This window comes from Aquarana catesbeiana, linkage group LG11 (assembly GCF_042186555.1).
Source record: "Aquarana catesbeiana isolate 2022-GZ linkage group LG11, ASM4218655v1, whole genome shotgun sequence".
NCBI lineage: Eukaryota > Metazoa > Chordata > Amphibia > Anura > Ranidae > Aquarana > Aquarana catesbeiana.
In genome coordinates this window covers 7,813,281-7,839,221 of record NC_133334.1, presented here as the reverse complement: position 1 = coordinate 7,839,221, position 25,941 = coordinate 7,813,281, and the positions used below count along the sequence as shown (strand labels likewise).

The window sequence follows — 25,941 nt, the reverse complement described above, 5'->3', positions numbered from 1 at the left end:
GGTGCAGACACTACACACAGTACAGAGGAATACTGTCAGCTTTTCCACTCAGGGTGACATCAGGGTGTGAAAGTGGGTGTTGGAGGGGGGGCTAGCAATGGACATTAATCTCTTCCTGCTCAGGGCAACTTATTTTACATTGAGAAGAGATAGGGGCTGTAGAGATCTTTTGCAGCCAGGGACCCTGGGAGTGGTTATGCTGAGACTTGTAGTTCCATGTCAGTTGAAGAGTCTCATATTGCTGTTCCTGCTAGGGAATCACAAGTCCCAGCATGCTGACCTCTATCTCAGGCGACTCTGGGGGTGGTTATTGTGTGACCTGTAGTTCTTGACAGTTCAAGAATGGGAACTTAAAGTCCCAGCATGTCTGGCTTACCTGGCAAATCAACAACGGCAGCAAATAAATTGACTATAGAACCGGGCACAAGGGAGAATGCTGGGAGTTGTAGTTCTTCTCCACTTAGCAAACCTCAATGTCCCTTTTACTGCCATAGAAATGATCACCAGTGACTGCTGAGGAACTACTAATCCCAGCATGCCATATTAGTGATCACCACTGATTGTGAGGAACTACTAATCCCAGGATGCCATAGAAGTGATCACTAGTGACTGCTGGGGAACTACTAATCCCAGCATGTCATAGAAGTGATCGCCAATGACTGCTGGGGAACTACTAATCCCAGCATGCCATAGAAGTGATCACCAGTGACTGCTGGGGAACTACTAATCCCAGCATGCTATAGAAGTGATCACCAGTGACTGCTGGAAAACTACTAATCCCAGCATGCCATAGAAGTGATCACCAGTGACTGCTGGGGAACTACTAATCCCAGCATGGCTTGTGCCTTTCAGGACCCCTAGTGACTTGTAGTTCTAGAGAGATGCTATAGGGTGCCTGGTGCTGCTGGTAATTGTAGTCCCCCCTATCAGTGACAGTAACACCCAATACTGGTATTAGAGGACTGCTGGTGGTGGGGGTAGGAGAGGGCAGAAGCTGGCCTGCTGGTACCTATAGTGCCCCCCCCCACCCAGGCAGGGACTGGGGGAGGGGAGGAGGGCACTCAGAGCCCAGTAGGGGGAGGGAAAGGGGAGGAGGAGAGGCGGCTCAGTGCAGCCAGCACAGCCGGAGACACAACACATGTCAGCGGAGCACCGACCGACACCGACTGGCACCGGATCCGGGGGCACTGTGAAGGGGGAAAGGGGGTGCAGAGTGCGGGGTACGCAGGAGGGATCGGGGTGTCTGCTGCTTCTTTTGGGGTCCTGAGAATTTATAGGATCGTTGGGGAACTTGTAGGGAGTTTGATAAGTTGTAGGGTGTCGGAGAACTTGTGGGGGTGTCACAGATATTTTAGGGAGGCAGAAAAATTGTGGGGGTGTCATGGGATAATGTGGTGTATCAGATAACTTTTAGGGGTGTTGGAGAACATGTAGGGGTTTGTTGGAAATATAATACGGGTGTCAGAGAAGTTAAAGGGGTGTCGGATAAATGATGTGGGGTGACAGCGAAGTCGTAGAGGTGTCTGAGAAGTTGAAGGAGTGTCAGTGATATTATAGGGGTGTCCGAAACAAATTGGAGGGGTGATTATTTGTAGGGGTGCAAGGGAAGTTATAGGGGTGTCATGGAAATGAAATGGGGTGTCTGAGAGGTTGTATGGTGATTGAGAAGTAGTTAAAGTGTCCAGAAAAGTTGTAGGGGTGCCAAAGAAATTATAGGGGTGTCAGAGAAATATTGGGGTAGTTAGGGGAATTTATTTTGGGGGTCAGGGATAATTATAGGGGGTTAAAAAAGTTCTAGGGGTGTCAGAGTATTTATTGGGGTCTAGAGACTTTTTTAGAATAGTTGGGTGGTAAGCGAATAGACTTTGGGAAGTTTCTGTCCAATGTCCAGAGCAGAAAAGGGGTGACCTGGGGGCAGAACAGGGTTCACAGGAGGGGGAGCCAGGGGTCTCTTAAGCAATCAACCAGGAAAGACCCTGGAAGAGACAGGAAAGCCTCTTTTTTTTAGAAGTCTGTAGGGAGAAAATATGTTTAAAGGAAATTTTTAGAGAAGAGATGCATGTTTAGTATAAGTTTGGAGATATAAGGGTCTTAATATATAAGTCTTGGAGTGGGGAAGGGGTTTTAGGAAGAGGACATAGACTGGGGTGAGGAGTAGTATCTAGGAGGACAGTATCTGTATACTGAAGGGTCTCTATTTTGAGGGGTCTCCACAAACCACATTTTTAATCATAGGAGGAGCAGTTATTTAGGAGTGGGGAGGCCAGGATAATTTACAAAAAAGAAGCTCCTTGGGGGCAGATTACTGAAGTGAAGGAAGGGCTAAAACTGAGACTTCTTCTGGATGAAACTCCCCTGGGGTGTAGTGCTTGGTGGAGCACCTTCTATCTTCTTTGGCACTATGGGGTCCCTAGGGGCCCCCTTCCCGTTCTTCCTGCTGTTGCTACCTGTCTGCACTTCTCCGCACCCTGCTGCACGCACTCATAACTGTAAGTATCTCAGTATTGCCTCTGTAGTTATGACTTGTCAGTGATTGCTATCTGCCCTGCTGGTGGCTAAAGCAGTTTGATACATTGTCTCCCAAGTATCAAACTGTCTGAAAAAACCTGTTGCTCCATAGTAGTGGTCTCCAAATTGCAGCCCGGGGCCGGATGTGGCCCTTTGCTTGCAATTATCTGGCCCTTGGGGCACTATTTCACCAACTGACACCAATGGTGGGGCACCATTCCCCCTACTGACACCATCAATCGGGCACTATTCTTTCCACTGATACCAACAATGGGGCACTATTTCCCACATTGACACCAATGATGGGACACTGATGTTGGGGCATATTCTACTCCCACTGGCCACAGTCTGGCCCCTCTAAAGCCTGACTGGCCCTTTGCTTAGAAAGTTTGGAGACCCCTGCTCTATAGCCACTAATCAGATTAAACCTGTTCTTACCATAGTTTTCTAGTGTGGTCCCGAATGTGATGGGCAGCTGTGGGGTAACAGACAGGTTTTACCTGAGACATCTTGATAATGGAGGTCCATCATAATTGTGCCATGTTTGCAGGTTGTTGGTGTAAATTGGACTACCATTTGAATCAGACCCTATGTTACCTGTCAGACTGCAACAGTGTATTGGGTGTGTGTGTGGGGGGGGGGGGGGGGTCTACTGGAAGCATCCCATTGTCATAGTATGTATGCAGGGATAATGGGAAAGGGGGGTTGGTGAATAAAGAGGGGGTCTAACTATGTCTTGCTGCTTAGTCATTTTTATTACTCCACAGAAAAGTTGCATGACAGCTGATGTGCAATCATTATACCCCATGTATGGGTACAGTGATAATAAAATGCTTTGTATAGCCAAAAAATTTTGTAGACCTGACTATCGCACCTGTATAAGTTTGTTCAACATCCCATGCCAAAACCATGGCCATTAATATGGAGTTGCCCCCTTTGTGGTGACAATAACCTCCACTCTTCCGGGAAGACTTTGCACATGATTTTGGAGGGTGTCTGTGGGAATTTGTGCTTGTTTGTGAGGTCAGGTACTGCTGTTGGATGAGAAGACCTCTCTCACCATCAGCGTTATGATTCACCACAAAGGTGTTCAGAAAGGTTGAGGTCAGGGCTCTCCGCAGGACGCCTGAGTTCCTCCACACCAGACTGGTCACACAATATCTGTATGGAGCTGGCTTTGTACACACGCGGGGGTGGGTACAGGAAAGGGTCTTCACCAAACTGTTACCACAAGGTTGGAAGAGCACAGTTGTCTACGTTGTTTTTATATGATGTAGTATTGTCATATGCTCAAATGGAGACACCTGAACTCCATCATCTGGAGAAGGGTTCAAATACCTTTGACCATATAGTGTATATATACAGTATGTGTATATGTATATGTGTGTGTATATGTATATGTGTGTGTATATATATATATATACACACACACACACACACTATATTGTCAAAAGTATTGGGAAGCCTGCCTTTACACGCACATGAACTTTAATGGCATCCCAGTCTTAGTCTGTAGGGTTCAATGTTGAGTTGACCCACCATTTGCAGTTACAACAGCTTCAATTCTTCTGGGAAGGCTGTCCACAAGGTTTAGGAGGGTGTCTATGGGAATGTTTGACCATTCTTCCAGAAGAGCATTTGTGAGGTCAGGCACTAATAATGGATGAGAAGGCCTGGCTTGCAGTCTCCGCTCTAATTCATCCCAAAGCTGTTCCATCGGGTTAAAGTCCGGCCAGTCAAGTTCCTCCACCCCAAACTCGCTCATACATGTCTTTATGGACCTTGCTTTGTGCACTGGTCCAAATCATTTGGTGGAGGAGGGATTATGGTGCGGGGATGTTTTTCAGGGGTTGGGGCCCCTTAGTTCCAGTGAAGGGAACTCTTAAGGCGTCAGCATACGAAGACATTTTGGGCAATATCATGCTCTCAACTTTGTGGGAACAGTTTGGGGACGGCCCCTTCCTGTTCCAACATGACTGCCCACCAGTGCACGAAGTAAGGTCCATAAAGACATGGATGAGCGAGTTTGGGGTGGAGGAACTTGACTGGCCTGCACAGAGTCCTGACCTCAACTTGATAGAACACCTTTGGGATGAATTAGAGCGAAGACTGCGAGCCACGCCTTCTCATTCCAACATCAGTGCCTGACCTCACAAATGCGCTTCTGGAAGAATGGTCAAACATTCCCATAGACACCCTCCTAAACCTTGTGGACGACCTTCCCAGAAGAGTTGAAGCTGTTATAGCTGCAAAGGGCGGAGCCAACTCAATACTGAACCCTACAGACTAAGACTGGGAGGCCATTAAATTTCATGTGTGTGTAAAGGCAGGCGTCCCAATACTTTTGTGTGTGTATGTCTATCTATCTATCTCTCTATCTCTCTATCTATCTATCTATCTATCTATCTATCTATCTATCTATCTATCTATCTATCTATCTATCTATCTATCTATCTATCTATCTATCTATCTATCTTGTGTGTATGTGTGTGTGTATATATATACAAACACACAGTGCCCATGTAATTAATGCTAATCAGTATATTGATTGATAGATATTTTTGACATCCAACCAGTGATGACATGCTTCTCCCCGCATGGTCCTGTTTGTAAATATCTCTCAGAAGAGCCAGTTGTCTTAACAAAGTTGCTTAGCAGCTCATACCCCACAGCTCATTAACTTTCACAGGAGTGCGTAAAGCCTGAGCCTTATCTTAAAGTCAACCATGCTGGCGTGGGACTGATATTAGAGGAGATGCTGTCATGGGTACTTCACCAGTTAAATAATTGTCTATGGGTGCAACTCCCCAGTAACTAGTCGCTATCCGTTTTTTCTCAGCAAAATAAACTTTTATTTCCTTGATTGTAGTAATTCTCAGTGTTGGTGGTTAGAAAAACAAATGTCTTTTTTTTTTTTTTGTAGTGGTGGAAAAGTTGGCAAAAATAGTGTTTATGTTCTTTCACGTAAAGCGTTGGAGTATTGTGATTGGAGTACTATTATCAGTACTGTAGAGGAATTTGGAATATTTTACCCCGTGTTCCTCCTCGCCTATAACAATGACACTGTGACGTTAGCGCTCACCAGCTGAGACTTTATGAACTGTCCTCATTGTCTCGCCTGGTATGTGTCCCCTGCCAGCCTTAACCCCATCCTGCTTCATGTATTGTCCAGGAGGCAGTTTTTGGTCGGAGGCAAACTTTGGTAGCTTAATTCGGCAGCAAAAATCTCCCAAAAATGAATTATTGTGATTGTTCTATTTTGATCATTGCTGCTCCAAGCATTTCTGTGATTCCTTTGAATGTTGAAGAATAATTTTTTAGTTTTGGATAATGTGTTGAAGGGTTAGAAGAACCTTTGTCAAGTTTTCCCCAGCCATCTTCTAGGACAGCTACATGAGTGACTATCTTTACCTTCCGCAGTCACTCTAAAGCATTTGTAAAGGTTCACTTTTTTTTTTTCTTAAATAACAAACATGTTATACTTACCTGCTCTTGTAATTGTTTTGCATGGAGCGGCCCCGATCCTCCTCTTCTTGGGTCCCCTGCTGGCACTCCTTTCCCCTCCCCCCTGCTGAGCGGCCCCCTTGTCAAGCTGCTCGCTCTGGGGGCACTCGTGCATTGCTCACTCCCTAGCCACCTCTGTGTGTCTGAGACATAGAGAGCATGGCTTGGCCCCGCTCCCTTTTTACTGGCTGTGATTGACAGCAGCGGGAGCCAATGGCGTATCAGATAAATTGTAGGGGTCTTAGAGAACTTTTAGGGCTTGTTGGAAATATAATGTCAGATAATATATAATATATATAAAATAATATATGTCAGAAAATTTGTGGGGGTGTCAGAGAAGTTATAAAGGGGTGAAAGAAAACACAACAGTGTCAGGGAACCTGTAGAGGTTTTAGAGAAGTTATAGGGATGTCAGTGATATTCTATGAGGTCAGAGATATTATTGGGGTGTCAGATAAATGATGTGGGGTGACAGCAAAGTTGTAGGGGTGCTGAAGATGTTGCAGAGGTGTCCAAAACGTCATAGAGGTGTCTAAGAAGTTATAGGGGTGTCAGATAAATTATATGGGGTGTCTGAAAAGTTGAAGGGGTGATGGATTATTTTTAGGGGTGCAAGGGGGGTGTCATAGAAATGATATGGGGTGCCTGAGAGGTCGTATGGTGATTGAGAAGAAGTAAGGGTGTTATCAAAGTTGTAGGGGTGCCAGAGAATTTATTGGGGTGTCAGAGAAATATTGGGGTAGTTAGGGGAATTTTTGGGGGTCAGAGGGTTCAACAACTTCCTTTTTAGGATTAAAAAAGTATTCCGTAGCCTGTAGAGGGAATTTATAGGGGGTTAAAAGTTATAGGGGTGTCAGAGTATTTATTGGGGTCAGGAGACTTTTTAGAATAGTTAGGTGGTCTGAGACACACAGATCATGGCTTGGCCCCGCTCCCTCTTTACTGGTCATGATTGACATCAGCGGGAGCCAAAGGCTCCCGCTGCTTTGTCTCAACCAATGAGGAGGGAAGGAGAGACCCGGGAGAGCTTTTGTGCATGTAGCTGGATCGGACTCAGGTGAGTATAAGGGGGGGGGGGGGGGCTGCACAATGAAGGTTTTTTTACCTTCATGCATAGAAATGCATGAAGGTAAAAAGACCTTCAGCCTTTAGAACCATACCTCTCCCACCACCTTGTCTCTCTCAACCAGATATCTGGCCTACAAAAGATTCAAGATAAAAAGTATCAGTGCGGAAAGTCTTACAGAAGGATGCATATGTGGTCAAGTTAGATTTGCAGGATGTATATCTATACATGCCAATACATCAGCTCCACCAGAAGTATCTCAGCTTGCAGTTCAAACAGCAGATGACCTTCAACATCGACCGTTCCAAGCTTTACTGTTCGGGCTCTCTTCAGAACCCAGGAGGACATTTACCAAAGTGCTGGGCAAAGTGATGTCACACTTCTACAGGGGGTTTCCGTTATTCCTTATCTAGATGACATCCTTTATTATGCATAGCTGGGGTACCTCCGAAGATAAGGAGGAAAAAAAGAGACAGAGGCCGTGGGAGAGTTCCTTGGCAGTGTAGTAGTTTGACAGATAATTGGATGAAATATAGGATGAAAAGGTAAATTGCAATGGTTTACTCACATCTGGAAGGTTCCTGAGCTCCCTTGTGGGGGATCAGAAAACCTATAAGCCTGCACAGAATATGACTGCCTCTGCGCAGAGTAAAGTCGCTCTCAATGTTCAGTGGGGGGTGTGATCCAGGCGATCCTACGCTCTGTGATCTCAGGATTCCAGTGTGTTCTCAGTGAGAGGTTTGTAAGCCCCAAAAGATAGGAAACTGGTGTCAGCAGAGGCGCCCGAATCTGAAGGAGAAATGGATTCTTCGTTGATTTGATAGTTATTGCTCACAGAATAGTATATCACACCGTCAACAAGTTTCATGGCACTACACTGGCCACTTCCTCAGAATGGTGCATAAAATACTTTAAACAGCTGTAATCTGTCTCTCGCATTGCTTGTGAGTGTGCCTCTTCATTATGCTCAGTTTCCTGGCAAACTATTATCTAACCTCCACAAGGTACTGGAGTCCCTGTAGACCCTTAGGATGGAGAGTGAATTTGAAGACTTTTTTTTACTACTTCTTCATAACTAGGATTTTTCTGGGTTACCTAATAGACTCTGTATCTCAGAAAATTTTCCTTACTCGGGAAAAGCCAAGATTGTGCCCATGGTTCGGGAAATGAGGGCATATCCTCTAGTATGCCTCAGACAGCTCATGAGACTTCTGCGACTAATGACCTCCTCTTTTCCAGTGGTCACTTGGGCACAGCTTCATGGCAGTGTGCTACAAAGTTTCCTCCTATCAAAATAGATTCAGATTCTCTGAACTCACTAGTTCCTCTTCCCCAGCATCATGTCTGGATTTGGCTGGTGGTTGGAGATAGGAAAATGACCAGGTGACCCTGGAAACAGTCTTAGCCAGTAAGGACCACTACAGATGCCAGTGTTTGAGGTGCTCATGCTCCAATTCAGGTTCAAAGAGTATAGGAAAAGACTACAGCTTTGTCCAACTACAGGGAATTGGTGGCCATAGGGAGAGCACTGCAAGGTACCAGAAGATGCTACCATCAGGTCACTAGATCTTTTAGATCTAGCACTAAAAGTCTTGTCCCGGGGGAGAAAAATGTTTGTTCTCTGGCCGCAGTTCCTATAAGTTGGTCCCTAAATATAGAAATGGATTGATTTCAGCAAACAGGCCATTCACCAGATGGAGCAGAAGATCAATCAAGACATTTTTCTCTACATAGTAGAGAAATGGGGCTTTCCCATGGTGGACTTTTTGCTTCGCAGAAAAACAGAAGGTCATAGAATTATTTTCTCTAAACCATAAAAAAGAATCTCTTGGAATACAATCTCTCCTCTCCCATCCATGGCCCATTCATCTGGGCCTACGTCTTTCTCTTCTCCCATTGATTGTCTAGATGTTGGGGCAGTTCAAGGGTTTTCTGATCCCCATAACCCCTTGGTTGCCCAGGAGGACCTGTATACGGAAATAATGTGAAAGACTGGAACATGTTTTCATTTTGGTGCAGTAAAAGCAAACATACTGCCCTGGAGGTACCATGGGTTCTTGAATTTTTACAGCACAGCTTATTATTGAGTACACTCAAGGTGCAAATGTATGTGCATTCATTATTTCTGGATGCATAGCTTGTAGAAGATTCTCTAATTAAACGATCCTTATCTGTACACCTGTGCAAAAAGTGGTAGCACCTCTGGATCTTTCTCAAGCAGGGTTTCTCAAGCAGGGTTCCATGGAAGCCTAGGGTTCCTCCAGAGGTTGGTAGGGGTCCCTTGAGCAATGAGCAATTTTTTTGTCTCCCAGTTAAGTTCCTACTGGTGCCACTGAACTTTTTAACAATCTGTAAGGTGGTAATTCTTCCCAATGACCACAAGCGTAATGAGCATTCTTCTCACTGAGCATCACACTAATGTATCATGAGTTGTAGATAGAGTAATTTTAGCTAGGGTTCCCTAAGATCGTACAGCTCTTTCAAAGGTTCCTCAGTGTTGAAAAGGTTGAGAAAGGCTGATCTAGAGTGTTGAAGGGTTTAACCCTTTCCTCATGTGGACTCTTCCTTGAAGTTTTTTACCTTAAGACTGCCTTCCTTCTGGCCACAACTTTGGTTAGAATGGAACAGGATTTACAAGTGTTGTCTATCAAAGGGCCTTATCTAGCATTACTTCCCAATAGAATAATTCTGAAATCCAATCAACTTCCTCAAAGTGACTTCAAGCTTCCATAAATGACAATTAATGGCATTACCATTATTATGTGATAATTATAAGAATTCCATTGTCTGCATGTATGTAGGTGACTACTACATTACCTGGAAACGAGAATTTAGCACATCCAGCCACCTTTTCGTGGACTTTAGTGGCCATAAAATGGATTTCAAGCCACTAAAAGCTTAGTAGCTGGATGAATTTGAGAAACTATTTTGTTTATATACTAGAAAGTCTCAAATTCCCAGGGATTTGAAGGCCTACTCAAGGCCTAGGTCACTGGCAGCTTTCTGGGTAACAAGAACTGGTGCCACGGTGGACCACAACTGTAGTGCAGTTGTATGGCCACGTCAAAGCAACTTCATTAGACATCTGATCTCCAGCAGAAAGTTTCCAAAGGCAGGAGGTGTCTAATACTTGCCTTTTCTCAGACACAGCTATCCTGGAAGATGATTGGGGGAAATTCCCAATACCAGCAACAGTGTTTTTAGGAATTTTCCAGGACAGCGTTCCTAGTTTCCACCCTTTGGACAGTTCTTCTGTGTTTTTGCTTTTTGGGGTGATTTTCTGCTCCCATCGTGTACTTGCTGATGGTAGTCTACTTTGAACTCACTGAGGGCCTAGGAGGGTGGAAGGGGTTAGTTAAAGTGTCTGCTTGTGTTTCTTGTTGAAGGTAGAAACAATCCTCTTCCATGTAGCTGTACTAGAAGATTCCTAGAAATCGTGGCACTGGTAGGTCTGAAAATTTTATTTCTGTTCTGGTGTCACTGAGACACTAAAGCTGACCTTACACATGTAGCATTTCATTCAAACGTTTGGATAAAGAAAGTATAAAAAAAATCTCTTATGCAACCATTTGATGGTGCCTTCATAGGCTTGGCTAATTTTCAACGACTTTTTGAGTACCATGCCAATATCTTGATTTTCGTAAAGAGATCTGACAAGTGCCTGGGCATAAAGCTGGTTAAGACTTTTTTCTTTACTGGGAGCCAATTCTATTCTTCTATTAGAAATGTGTTTTTTCCCCATTAGATTTAACAAAAATGTTTCCATCCTTGTTCTTCATTGTTTTCGCTAATTGTGATCAAAACCGATTACCAAATTGGCACCTTGAACTTTTAGTTAATCACACAAATGGTCTGAAAATTACAATTTTTGAATTAAATTCTACAAGTGCAAGGCCAGCTTAAATTTTACAGGTATCACCGTAACAGGAATAGAGGGAAGTTTTCCAAAGGAGGCACTTGTTACGGCGTCTAAAAGAGGATTTTCCTTACTTTACACACAGAAAGCCAAGAAAATCTTGACCAATTCCTACTCTATCCAAAATTATAAAAAATTAAAAGTTAATAAATATATATATATATATATATATATATACATACATACAGGCAGGTCCATAAATATTGGGACATCGACACAATTCTAATCTTTTTGGCTCTATACACCACCACAATGGATTTGAAATGAACAAGATGTGCTTTAACTGCAGACTTTCAGCTTTAATTTGAGGGTATTTACATCCAAATCAGGTGAACAGTGTAGGAATTACAACAGTTTGTATATGTGCCTCCCACTTTTTAAGGGACCAAAAGTAACGGGACAGATTAACAATCATCCATCAAACTTTCATTTTTTAATACTTGGTTGCAAATCCTTTGCAGTCAATTACAGCCTGAAGTCTGGAACACATAGACATCACCAGATGCTGGGTTTCATCCCTGGTGATGCTCTGCCAGGCCTCTACTGCAACTGTCTTCAGTTCCTGCTTATTCTTGGGGCATTTTCCCTTCAGTTTTGTCTTCAGCAAGTGAAATGCATGCTCAATCGGATTCAGGTCAGGTGATTGACTTGGCCATTGTGTAACATTCCACTTCTTTCCCTTAAAAAACTCTTTGGTTGCTTTCGCAGTATGCTTCGGGTCATTGTCCATCTGCTCTGTGAAGCGCCGTCCAATGAGTTCTGAAGCATTTTGCTGAATATGAGCAGATAATATTGTCCGAAACACTTCAGAATTCATCCTGCTGCTTTTGTCAGCAGTCACATCATCAATAAATACAAGAGAACCAGTTCCATTGGCAGCCATACATGCCCACGCCATGACACTACCACCACCATGCTTCACTGATGAGGTGGTATGCTTTGGATCATGAGCAGTTCCTTTCCTTCTCCATACTCTTCTCTTCCCATCACTCTGGTACAAGTTGATCTTGGTCTCATCTGTCCATAGGATGTTGTTCCAGAACTGTGAAGGCTTTTTTAGATGTTGTTTGGCAAACTCTAATCTGGCCTTCCTGTTTTTGAGGCTCACCAATGGTTTACATCTTGTGGTGAACCCTCTGTATTCACTCTGGTGAAGTCTTCTCTTGATTGTTGACTTTGACACACATACACCTACCTCCTGGAGAGTGTTCTTGATCTGGCCAACTGTTGTGAAGGGTGTTTTCTTCACCAGGGAAAGAATTCTTCGGTCATCCACCACAGTTGTTTTCCGTGGTCTTCCGGGTCTTTTGGTGTTGCTGAGCTCACTGGTGCGTTCTTTCTTTTTAAGGATGTTCCAAACAGTTGACTTGGCCATACCTAATGTTTTTGCTATCTCTCTGATGGGTTTGTTTTGTTTTTTCAGCCTAATGATGGCTTGCTTCACTGATAGTGACAGCTCTTTGGATCTCATATTGAGAGTTCACAGCAACAGATTCCAAATGCAAATGGCACACTTGAAATAAACTCTGGACCTTTTATCTGCTCCTTGTAAATGGGATAATGCGGGAATAACAAACACCTGGCCATGCAACAGCTGAGCAGTCAATTGTCCCATTACTTTTGGTCCCTTAAAAAGTGGGAGGCACATATACAAACTGTTGTAATTCCTACACCGTTCACCTGATTTGGATGTAAATACCCTCAAATTAAAGCTGAAAGTCTGCAGTTAAAGCACATCTTGTTTGTTTCATTTCAAATCCATTGTGGTGGTGTATAGAGCCAAAAAGATTAGAATTGTGTCGATGTCCCAATATTTATGGACCTGACTATAATATAATTTTTTTTTTTTTTTTTATAATTTTGGATAGAGTAGGGATTGGTCAAAATTTTCTTTTTTTTTTTGCATATTTCTCACACTTAAATGATTCAGATCATCAAACTAATTTTAACATTATACAAAGATAACCCGAGTAAATCCAAGATGCACTTTTTAAATTATTATTTTATTTATTAAGGGAAATAAGCTGTTCATATCTGCCTGGCCCTATGTGAAAAGTAATTAACTCCTCCCATGCTGAATCATGAATGAACTGTGATTAACCACAATTTTTTGGAAAGCTGAGTTAAATTTCACTTGCCACACCCAGGCCTGATTACTGCCAGACCTGTTGAATCAAGAAATCACATAAATAGAAGCTCTCTGACAAAGTGAAGCACGCTAACAGATCACAAAAAGCTACACATCATGTCACAATCTAAAAAAATTCAAGAACAGATTAGAAACAAAGTAATGTACAAGTATCGGTCTAGGAAGGGCTTACAAAACCATTTCTAAGGCTTTGGAACTCCAGTGAACCGCGGGGAGAGCCATTCTCCACAAATGGAGACAACTTGGAACAGTGGGGAACCTTCCCAGGAGTGGCCGGCCTACAAAAATTACTCCAAGAGCATGACGACGACTCATCCAGGAGGTCAAAAAAGAACCCAGAACAACTTCTAAAGACCTGTAGGCCTCACTTGCCTCAGGTAAGGTCAATGTTCATGGATTCAACAATAAGGAGGAGACTGGGCGAAAATGGCCTCCATGGGAGAGTTCCAAGGCCAAAGCCACTGCTAACCAAAAAGAACACAAAGGCTCATCTCACATTTACCAAAAAAAATCTTGATTATCCCCAAGACTTTTAGGCAAATATTCTGTGGACTGATGAGACAAAAATTTACTTTTTGGAAGGTGTGCGTCCCGTTACATCTGGCATAAAAGTAATACAGCATTTCATAACAAGAACATCATCCCAAGAGTCAAACATGGTGGTGGTAGCGTGATGGTCTGGGGCTGCTTTGCAGCTTCAGGACCTGGACGACTTACCATAATTAATGGAACCATGAATTCTGAGCTCTACCAGAAAATACTGAAGGAGAACGTCCGGCCAACAGTTTGTGACCTCAAGCTCAAGAGCACTTGGGTTATGCTGCAGGACAATGATCTGAAACACAACAGCAAGTCCACCTCCAAAATTAAGGTTTTGGAGTGGCCTAGTCAAAGCCTGGGCTTACAGCATCTCAATTGGATTCATCATGGCCTTACACAGGGTGTTCATGCTGGAAAACCCTCCAATGTGGCTGAATTAAAACAATTCTGAAGAAGAAGAGTCGGACAAATTTGCTCCACAGCGATATGAAAGACTCATTGCCAGTTATCACAAACGCTTGATTGCAGTTGTTGCCGCCAAGGGTGGCCCAACCAGTTATTAGGTTCAGGGGGCAATTACTCTTTCACATAAAGCCAGACAGGTTTGGACAGCTTTTTTGCCTTCATAAATTAAACCATCATTTAAAAACTGCACTTTGTATTTACTCGGGTCATCTTTGTGTAATAAAATTTTTTGATGATCCAAGGCATTTAGGTGTGACAAATATGCAAAAAAATTAATTAGAAAGGGGGCAAATACTTTTTCACACAACTGTATGTGTGTGTGTGTGTGTGTGTGTGTGTGTGTGTGTGTGTGTGTATATATATATACTATATTACCAAAAGTATTGGGACGCCTGCCTTTACACACACACATGAACTTAAATGGCGTCCTAGTTTTAGTCTGTAGGGTTCACTATTGAGTTGGCTCCGCCCTTTGCAGCTATAACAGCTTCATCTCTTCTGAGAAGGCCGTCCACAAGGTTTAGGAGTGTGTCTATGGTAATGTTTGACCATTCTTCCAGAAGCGCATTTGTGAGAACAGGCATTGATGTTGGACGAGAAGGCCTGGCTCACAGTCTCCACTCTTATTCATCCCACAGGTGTTCTATCGGGTTGAGGTCAGGACTCTGTGCAGGCCAGTCAAGTTCCTCCACCCCAAACTCGCTCATCCATGTCTTTATGGACCTTGCTTTGTGCACTGGTGCGCAGTCATGTTGGAACAGGAAAGGGCCGTCCCCAAACTGTTCCCACAAAGTTGCTGACGCCTTAAGAGTTCCCATCACTGGAACTAAGGGGCCCAACCCCTGAAAAACAACCCCACACCATAATCCCCCTCTACCAAATGATTTGGACCAGTGCACAAAGCAAGGTCCAAAAGGAAAGGATGAGCAAGTTTGGGGCGGAGGAACATGATTGCCCTGCAGAGAGTCCTGACCTCAACTGGATACAACACCTTCGGGATGAATTAGAGTGGAGACTGCAAGCCAGGCCTTCTCATCCAACATCAGTGCCTGACCTCAGAAATGCCCTTCTGGAAGAATGGTCAAATATTCCCATAGACACACTCCTAAACCTTGTGGACGGCCTTCCCAGAAGAGGTGAAGCTGTTATAGCTGCAAAGGGTGGGCCAACTCAATATTGAACCCTACGGACTAAGACTGGGATGCCATTAAAGTTCATGTGCGTGTAAAGGCAGGCGTCCAATTTTTCTGGAAGAGAAGAAAGGATGGTAGGTAACATTATTGTCTGGTGACACAAGGAAAATGTCGTAGTGCTCAGCATTGTGTGACCTTGTACATTAGCTTCATTCTGGACTGTATTATATGGACCTTTTCAATGACTATCATCCCGTCATCCCTCACTGTAGTGCTGAATGACCGCAATGGGCCTCCCTACAGCCGGATTTCACAATAATTTGCAATTTAAAGTGGAAATTTGCAGTTCAGTATACTCGGTAAATGTTGACTTCATTTGCATTCTGTAGGGATGTTTATTGTGGGAATTAGCAGCTGAAATGAGTCAGTGAACCCTGTAAAGGGCGATGGTGGAGTCTGGACTAGATACACAATCATGTTGTCCTAAATATTTGACAAGTTTTAGAAATTGGTTGGATGAGATCCTCTTTTTCCTTCAGAATTTTCACAGTTCAGGTTCAACAAGGTGCTGAGTATATCAGTTTGGGTTTTTTACCCTGTGCTGATTCTAGAGCACCCTGTTCTTGTAGACATCCAGCACACATTTGTCTCCCACTGTAGCTGTATGGACCCTTATGTCCCTTTGGGCCCCCATTGGGGGTATGTGGGAAGTCATGGCTCACCTGCCTTCTACTCGTTTAGCTGTGGCATAGACACCTCAGAGGCCTATTTATAAAACATGTTCCCTTGTGCCAAACTGATTTCCATCCATAGAACCCCCGGCATGCAATGCTATTTGTGCTGGCACCCGCTGCCATTGCCTGCAGTTGACAGCTCACTGAGCTGCCAAGTACAAAGCCTGGCCTACCCATCTCCCTGACATCACCGAAAGCCTGCCGCTGGGTGAGGACATCAGTGTGTTGTGTGGAATAAGCCCACCAGCACACCTGTAGGGGTACCCTACATTTCTAATGGTACGGGGTTTGAGGTCTGAAGTGCATGTACTAGGGACTCATTTATGATCTGAAGTGCATGCATTGGAGCTGATCTGAGGTCTGAAGTGAATGCATTGGGGTTGATCTGAGGTCTGACGCGTATGCATTGGAGCTGATCTGAGGTCTGAAGTGAATGCATTGGGGTTGATCTGAGGTCTGAAGCGTATGCATTGGGGCTGATTTGAGGTCTGAATTGCATGCATTGGGGCTGATCTGAGGTCTGAAGTGCATGCATTAGGGCGGATCTGAGGTCTGAAGAGCATGCATTGGGGCTGAACTGAGGTCTGAAGAACATGTATTGGGGTTGATCTAAGGTCTGAAGAGCATGTACTGGGGTTGATCTAAGGTCTGAAGAGAATGCATTGGAGCTGATCTGAGGTCTGAAGAGCATGTATCAGGGTTGGGGTTGATCTGAGGTCTGAAGAGCATGTATTGGGGTTGATCTGAGGTCTGAAGAGCATGTATTGGAGCTGATCTGAGGTCTGAAGAGCATGTATCAGGGTTGGGGTTGATCTGAGGTCTGAAGAGCATGTATTGAGGTTGATCTGAGGTCTGAAGCGCATGCATTGGGGCTGATGTGAGGTCTGAAGAGCATGTATGAGGGTTGGGGTTGATCTGAGTTCTTCTAAGGTCTGAAGAGTATGTATTGGGGTTGATCTGAGGTCTGAAGAGCATGCATTGGGGTTGATCTGAGGTCTGAAGAGCATGCATTGGGGTTGATCTAAGGTCTGAAGAGTATGTATTGGGGTTGATCTGAGGTCTGAAGAGTATGTATTGGGGCTGATCTGAGGTCTGAAGAGCATGCATTGGGGTTGATCTGAGGTCTGAAGTGCATGCATTGGAGCTGAACTGAGTTCTGAATAGCATGCATTGGTCCTGATCTGAGGTCTGCAGAGCATGTATGAGGGTTGGGGTTGATCTGAGTTCTGAAGAGCATGCATTGGAGCTGATCTGATATCTGAAGAGTATGTATTGGTGTTGATCTGAGGTCTGAAGAGCATGCATTGGGGCTGATCTGAGGTCTGAAGAGTATATATTGGGGTTGATCTGAGGTCTGAAGAGCATGTATTGGGGTTGATCTGAGGTCTGAAGAGCATGTATTAGGGCTGATCTGAGGTCTGAAGAGCATGCATTGGGGTTGATCTGAGGTCTGAAGAGTATGTATTGGGGCTGATCTGAGGTCTAAAGAGCATGCATTGAGGTTGATCTGAGGTCTGAAGTGCATGCATTGGAGCTGAACTGAGTTCTGAAGAGCATGCATTGGAGCTGATCTGAGGTCTGCAGAGCATGTATGAGGGTTGGGGTTGATCTGAGTTCTGAAGAGCATGCATTGGAGCTAATCTGAGGTCTGAAGAGCATGCATTGGGGCTGATCTGAGGCCTGAAGAGTATATATTGGGGTTGATCTGAGGTCTGAAGAGCATGCATTGGAGCTAATCTGAGGTCTGAAGAGCATGCATTGGGGCTGATCTGAGGCCTGAAGAGTATATATTGGGGTTGGTCTGAAGAGCATGCATTGGGGTTGATTGTATTGGGGTTGAAAAATGATTAGTTAAACCCACAAGTGCTTTTTCTTTTTACCACTACTGTTCCTTTATACTGGCTTTTGAAATTTACAGATGCAGAAATGTAGAAATTGGATGAAAGGTTTAGCACTGGGAAACATTTCCAAAATGAGGACAAATGAGGAGGAAAGAGGAACAGATGGACTTTGTTCCAAATTAGGGACAGTCCCTCGAAATCAGGGACAGTTGGGAGCTATGCGTTGGGGCTGATTTCACCTCTGAAATGCATGCATTGGGGCTGATATGAGGCCTGAAATGCATGCATTGGGGCTAATCCTAAATCTGAAGTGCATTGATTGGGACTGAAAGGATGCCTTAGATGCATGCACTGGGGCTGATATGTGGCCTGAGGTACATGCATTGGGGCTAATATGAGGCCTAAAATGCATGCATTGGGGCTGATCCTAGATCTGAAGTGCGTGCATTGGGGCTGATCTGAGGTTTGAAGTACTAAAAAACAACAAAAAGAGGGTGAAGCAGCCTTAGCATTTACCTTTTTTACACCATTTATTGATTCATAAAAGCAAATATTATACTTACAAAGAGATTGAGTTAACAATTGTATCAGTGAGTTCAAAGCCTCAACCGCCAAATTTGCAGCACATAATTAACAGCATGGGAAGAAGCCATCCGGGTCCAATGTGACTAACGCATTTCAAGGGGAATCCCCTCTACATCAGAGCCCCAGGATTCCCCTTGAAACGCATTTAGCCACATTGGACCTGGATGGCTTCTTCCCATGCTGTTGGTAAAGGGCTGCAGATTTGGCGGTTGAGGCTTTGAACTCACTGATACACTTGTTAACTCTGTGTGTTTGTGAGGATAATATTTGCTGTTATGAATTAACAAATGGTGTATAAAGGGAATGCGCTAGGCTGGTGTGCCCTGTTTTTCTTGTGTTTTAGTGCTGTTGCATGATGGGATACCCTCAGCCCTAGGAGGGCAGCAAAGCATGGTGGCGCCGTTTGGTTATGAGCTAGAAGAGTGGAAACCTATCAGTCTCTGAGAACCAGATTGGAGTGCAGGAGGTTGTTTCTATCCTTCATAGGTGTGCGCAGCCTACTGCATTAAGGTGTGCACCCCAAAACTCAAATACGTGTGTGTGTGTGTGTGTATATATATGTATGTATGTATGTGTGTGTGTATATATATATATATGTATGTATGTGTGTGTGTATGTGTGTGTGTGTGTGTGTGTGTGTATATATATATATATATATATATATATATATATGTGTGTGTATGTATGTATGTATGTATGTATGTATGTGTATATATATATATATATATTTATTATTTACACAGGTATATACATGCATACTATATATATTAAAACGTGGACAGTGTCAGTAGGTCAGAGGTCGGTGTCAGTGTTTTTTTAAATTTATTTTTTAATTATTTTTTACAATATTATATTTAAATTTTTTTACAATCTTTTAGGAGCCCTGTTTGGGGGTGTGTGTGTGTGTGGGGAGGGGGGGGGGGTTGGTGAAATATCAGGGTTCTAAACAGTTTCCTGATGTCTCACTTTTGAGACAGAGAAAGGGATTGAGGCCACAGATTCCCCAGTCCTTTTCTCTGCAGCCTCAGCTGCACTGGACAGTGAGTGAATGGGAAGTGTTTTATGCTGAGCAGCTTCCTGTTCATTCACAACAACAACAACAACCCAGTTTACTAGGCTTTAGTTATGAATGAACACAGTGAATGGGTTAGTACTGATCATTCACTGTGTTCATTCAGAAAAGGAAGGGGACGGCAAATGACATATTTACCGGCCCCTTCCCCGCTCTCCATTCTGAACGAATTCCCTTACAGCAGCTGGCAGGAGAGAAGGGGAAGCTGGCAGAACTGTGAGGGCATGGGGGGCACACATGGGGTTGGGTAGCAGAAACAAGAGGAACCAGGGACAGGGGGGCGACAGGGGGCAGCATTTACTGGTACCAATCCCCTGTATTTTCTTCCTGTGGCAGTTGAATGCCAGGGGGAGGGAGAGGAGCAAAAGCTTAATTTCAGCTGCCGCAGGAGTAAAAAAGAGATCGATCCCCCCCCCCCCCCCCATTAGGATGTGCCTATGCACACCCAGCACACCCTGTGTGCACGCCTATGCTATTGTTCATCTTTAGGTGTGAAACGCATGCATTGGGGCTGATTTCACCTCTGAATTGCATGCATTGGGGCTTAACATGTAGTGTGTATGCACCAGTGAATTGATTTTTGGCACTCATTGTTTTACTGCTAATGGCTAATTTAACGCATTAATTATTATATAATTTGCCAATAGCAGTACAATTATAAGGGCAAAAAGCCAAAGCGAACTGAGACTGGCACGCTGGTTGTCTAAGGCTTGTGAAGATGATGTAGAAAAGGTTGCTCATCCCCGGTATAGACATATAAAATGGAAAGTTACAATGAAATGCAAAAACCAAAAAAGGACACAAATTGGTGGAAAAAAATAAAAATAGAAACATAGAAGACAAAAATGACACAGCTGGAGATGAAAATAATCATTCAAAAATGAATGGAAGGTCTTTATAAAACTGAAAAAAAAAAAAAAGAAATCCATGGCGGGACAGCTGGGGGCGGCTTTGTAAATAGGCGAACTGTCAGAATCGATAAGAATGCGGCGTCCTATCAGTTTGGAGCATTTCCACGCAGGCCGGCCCAGCAGAAAGCCTCTTCTATCTGGCCGATGGTGCCCTGTGCCAGGCCGAGGAGAGACCTCCACATCCCGGACTCCATCCCCGGCCCAGACACTCGGGCTTTTCATCGCACCTTTTCCAGACGCGGCTCTGCGGTGAACTCCTGACAGTCAGACAAATATTCCCCTCTTCTGTAAATCATTCCCGGATCACTGAGGTGCTTATATTATCTGCAAGTACTTATATTGTGCTGCTAATGAAACGGATCTCCTGGGGAAGGATGGGGGGGGGGGGGGAAGGGGCATGGCTGCCAACTCTGGCTGATGCCCAGGGGAAGGTGTCCCGGGATGGGAAGATTTGTCCTGTCCTGCCCCTACACCTTAGGCCATGTGTGCCAGGAAAGGGTTGCAGTGTCATTTTTAGTGGCAACCAGAAAATCATCGGGTGGCATGCGTGGAGGTTGGGTCTGGCCCATCCGAGAAAAAACGGGTTTCCCCAGGTGGGCCCCTGCTCCTTACAAATACAGCGGCCATGGGATTTATAATTGACAGCTTAGTAGGTTGTCAATCACAAAGCCTAGCCTGTCCCTCTACACCCATGACCCACCTAACTCTATGATCCTTCAAAGATTTCTGCTTGACATCAATGACATTCTGTTGCCTGATCTGAGGTGTGAGGGTACGGAAATTGGTGTAATCTGAGGTGTGAAGGCACAGAAATTGGGGTGGTCTGAGGTGTGAGGGTACGGAAATTGGTGTGATCTGAGGTGTGAGGGTACGGAAATTGGTGTGATCTGAGGTGTGAGGGTACGGAAATTGGTGTGATCTGAGGTGTGAAGGTACAGGAATTGTGGTGATCTGAGGTTTGGTGATATGTAAATTGGTGTGACCTGAGGTGTGAAGGTACAGACGGGCTGATCTAGGATGTGAAGGTGTAAGAATTGGGGAGATCTTAGGTGTGAAGGTACAGGAATTAAGGGGACCTGAGATGTGATGGAGCAGGAATTGGGGTGATCTGAGGTGTGATGGAGCAGGAATTGGGGTGATCTGAGGTGTGAAGGCACGGGTATCAGTGTGATCTGTAGTATGGAAATTAGTGTGACCTGATCTAAGGTGTGAAGATGCAGAAGTTAAGGGACCTGATGTGTGATGGAGCAGGAATTGGGGTGATCTGAGGGTTGAAGGTGCAGGAATTGGGGTGATCTGAGGTGTGAAGGTAAAGGAATTGGGGTGATCTGAGTGGTGAAGGTGCAGGAATTGGGGTGATTTGAGGGGTGATGGTGCAGGAATTGGGCTGATCTGTGGTGTGAAGGTGCAGGAATCGGGGTGCTCTGATGTGTTCAGGTGCAGGAATTGGGGTGATCTGAGGTGTTCAGGTGCAGAAATTGAAGTGCTCTGAAGTGTGATGATGCAGGAATTGTGGTGATCCAAGGTTTGGGGGTATGGAAATTGGTGTGACCTGATGTGTGAAGTTATAGACATTGGGCTGATCCAGGGTGTTAAGGTGTAAGAATTGGGGAGATCTTAGGTGTTAAGGTACAGGAGTTAGGGGACCTGAGGTGTGATGGAGCAGGAATTGGGGTGATCTGAGGTGTGAAGGTGCAGGAATTGGGGTGATCTGAGGTGTGAAAGTAAAGGAATTGGGGTGATATTGTGGGGTGAAGGTGCAGGAATTGGGGTGATTTGAGGGGTGATGGTGCAGGAATTGGGGTGATTTGAGGGGTGATGGCACAGGAATTGGGCTGATCTGTGGTGTGAAGGTGCAGGAATCGGGGTGCTCTGATGTGTTCAGGTGCAGGAATTGGGGTGATCTGAGGTGTTCAGGTGCAGGAATTGGAGTGCTCTGAGGTGTGATGATGCAGGAATTGTGGTGATCTGAGGTTTGGTGGTATGGAAATTGGTGTGACCTGATGTGGGAAGGTACAGACATTGGGCTGATCCAGGGTGTTAAGGTGTAAGAATTGGGGAGATCTTAGGTGTTAAGGTACAGGAGTTAGGGGACCTGAGGTGTGATGGAGCAGGAATTGGGGTGATCTGAGGTGTGAAGTTGAAGGAATTGGGGTGATCTGAGGTTTAAAGATGCGAGTATCAGTGTGATCTGTGGTTTGGTGGTATAGAAATTGGTGTGACCTCAGGTTTGAAGGTACAGAAATTGGGGTGATCTAGGGTGGGAAGGTGTAAGAATTGGGGTTATGTTAGGTGTGAAGGTGCAGGAATTGGGATGATATGAGGGACGAAGGTGTAGGAATTGGGGTGATCTAAGATGTGAAGGTGCAGGAATTGGAGTGATGTGAGGGTTAAAGGTGCAAGATTTAGGGTGACCTGAGGGGTGAAGATGCAGGAATATGAGTGATCTGAGGGGTGAAGATGCAGGAATATGAGTGATCTGAGGGGTGAAGGAATTGGGGTAATATTGAGGGGCAAAGGTGCAGGATTTGGAGTGACCTGAGGGGTGAAGATGCAGGATTTGGGGTGACCTGAGGGGTGAAGTTACAAGAATTGGAATGATTTGAGGTGTTCAGGTGCAGGAATTGGGGTGATCTGAGGAGTGAAGGTGCAGGAATTGGAATGATCTGAGGAGTGAAGGTGCAGGAATTGGGGTGATCTGAGATGTGAAGGTGCAGGAAATGGGTTGATCTTAAGTATGTAGTTGCAGGAATTGGGGTGATCTGAGGGGTGAAGGTGCAGGAATTGGGGTGATCTGAGTGGTGAAGGTGCAGGAATTGGGGTGATTTGAGGGGTGATGGTGCAGGAATTGGGATGATCTGTGATGTGAAGGTGCAGGAATGGGGGTGCTATGAGGTGTTCAGGTGCAGGAATTGGGGTGCTCTGAGGTGTTCAGGTGCAGGAATTGGGGTGCTATGAGGTGTTCAGGTGCAGGAATTGGGGTGACCTTAGGTGTTCAGGTGCAGGAATTGGGGTGCTCTGAGGTGTTCAGGTGCAGGAATTGGAGTGCTCTGAGGTGTTCAGGTGCAGGATTTGGGGTGACCTGAGGTGTTCAGGTGCAGAAATTGGGGTGCCATGAGGTGTTCAGGTGCAGGAATTGGGGTGCTCTGAGGTGTTCAGGTGCAGGAATTGGGGTGCTCTGAGGTGTGATGATGCAGGAATTGTGGTGATCTGAGGTTTGGTGGTATGGAAATTGGTGTGACCTGATGTGTGAAGGTACAGACATTGGGCTGATCCAGGGTGTGAAGGTGTAAGAATTGGGGAGATCTTAGGTGTTAAGGTACAGGAGTTAAGGGGACCTGAGGTGTGATGGAGCAGGAATTGGGGTGATCTGAGGTGTGAAGGTGCAAGAATTGGGGTGATCTGAGGTGTGAAGATACGGGTATCAGTGTGATCTGTGGTTTGGTGGTACGGAAATTGGTGTGACGATACAGAAATTGGGGTGATCTAGGGTGGGAAGGTGTAAGAATTGGGGTGATGTTAGGTCTTAAGGTGCAGGAGTTAAGGAGACCTGAGGTGTGGTGGAGCAGATATTGGGGTGATCTGAGGTATGAAGGGGTAGGAATTGGGGTGATCTAAGATGTGAAGGTGCAGGAATTGGAGTGATGTGAGGGTTGAAGGTGCAGGATTTAAGGTGACCTGAGGAGTAAAGATGCAGGAATTGGGGTGATCTGAGGGGTGAAGGTGCAGGAATTGGGGTGATGTGTAGGTGCAGGAATTGAGGTGACCTGAGGGGTGAAGGTGCAAGAATTGGGGTGATCTGAGGGGTGAAGGTGCAGGAATTGGGGTGACCTGAGGGGTGAAGGTGCAGGAATTGGGGTGACCTGAGGGGTGAAGGTGCAGGAATTGGGGTGACCTGAGGGGTGAGTGCAGGAATTGGGGTGACCTGAGGGGTGAAGGTGCAGGAATTGGGGTGACCTGAGGGGTGAAGGTGCAGGAATTGGGATGACCTGAGGGGTGAAGGTGCAGGAATTGGGGTGACCTGAGGGGTGAGTGCAGGAATTGGGGTGATATGAGGGGTGAAGGTGCAGGAATTGGGGTGACCTGAGCGGTGAAGGTGCAGGAATTGGGGTGATGTGAAGGTGCAGGAATTGGGGTGATATGAGGGGTGAAGGTGCAGGAATTGGGGTAATATGAGGGGTGAAGGTGCAGGAATTGGGGTGGCCCATGAGCGGTGAAGGTGCAGGAATTGGGGTAACCTGGGGGGTGAAGGTGCAGGAATTGGGGTGATATGAGGGGTGAAGGTGCAGGAATTGGGGTGGCCCATGAGCGGTGAAGGTGCAGGAATTGGGGTGACCTGAAGGGTGAAGGTGCAGGAATTGGGGTGACCTGAAGGGTGAAGGTGCAGGAATTGGGGTGACCTGAAGGGTGAAGGTGCAGGAATTGGGGGTGATCTGAGGGGTGAAGGTGCAGTAAATGGGGTGATCTGAGGAGTGAAGGTGCAGGAATTGGGGTAACCTGAGGGGGGAAGGTGCAGGAATTGGGGTGATCTGAGCGGTGAAGGTGCAGGAATTGGGGTGGCCTGAAGGGTGAAGGTGCAGGAATTGGGGTGGCCCATAGGCAGTGAAGGTGCAGGAATTGGGGAAACCTGGGGGGTGAAGGTGCAGGAATTGGGGTGATATGAGGGGTGAAGGTGCAGGAATTGGGGTGGCCTGAAGGGTGAAGGTGCAGGAATTGGGGTGGCCCATGGGCAGTGAAGGTGCAGGAATTGGGGAAACCTGGGGGGTGAAGGTGCAGGAATTGGGGTGATATGAGGGGTGAAGGTGCAGGAATTGGGGTGGCCTGAGGGGTGAAGGTGCAGAAATTGGGGTGATATGAGGGGTGAAGGTGCAGGAATTGGGGTGGCCCATGAGCAGTGATGGTGCAGGAATGGGGGTAACCCGAGGGGTGAAGGTGCAGGAATTGGGGTGGCCCATGAGCGGTGAAGGTGCAGGAATTGGGTTAACCTAGGGGGTGAAGGTGCAGGAATTGGGGTGATCTGAGCGGTGAAGGTGCAGGAATTGGGGTGATCTGAGGGGTGAAGGTGCAGGAATTGGGGTGGCCTGAAGGGTGAAGGTGCAGGAATTGGGGTGGCCCATGGGCAGTGAAGGTGCAGGAATTGGGGAAACCTGGGGGGTGAAGGTGCAGGAATTGGGGTGATATGAGGGGTGAAGGTGCAGGAATTGGGGTGGCCTGAGGGGTGAAGGTGCAGAAATTGGGGTGATATGAGGGGTGAAGGTGCAGGAATTGGGGTGGCCCATGAGCGGTGAAGGTGCAGGAATTGGGTTAACCTAGGGGGTGAAGGTGCAGGAATTGGGGTGATCTGAGCGGTGAAGGTGCAGGAATTGGGGTGATATGAGGGGTGAAGGTGCAGGAATTGGGGTGGCCTGAAGGGTGAAGGTGCAGGAATTGGGGTGACCTGAAGGGTGAAGGTGCAGGAATTGGGGTAACCTGAGGGGTGAAGGTGCAGGAATTGGGGTGATCTGAGCGGTGAAGGTG

General features: G+C 45.7%; 1 protein-coding gene across 4 annotated transcripts in view; it reads left to right on the top strand.

Moving 5' to 3' along the window:
* Window positions 1-1,092: 1,092 nt before the first annotated feature.
* Window positions 1,093-25,941, top strand: part of SCUBE2 (signal peptide, CUB domain and EGF like domain containing 2) — a 143,940-nt gene continuing 119,091 nt past the window's right edge. For all 4 annotated transcript variants that reach the window (XM_073603983.1, XM_073603985.1, XM_073603984.1 and 1 more), the window contains exon 1: window positions 1,093-2,489. In XM_073603983.1, coding sequence (XP_073460084.1) covers window positions 2,345-2,489 — 145 coding nt within the window. In that variant the 5' untranslated portion in view covers window positions 1,093-2,344. The remainder of the gene's footprint in view (window positions 2,490-25,941) is intronic.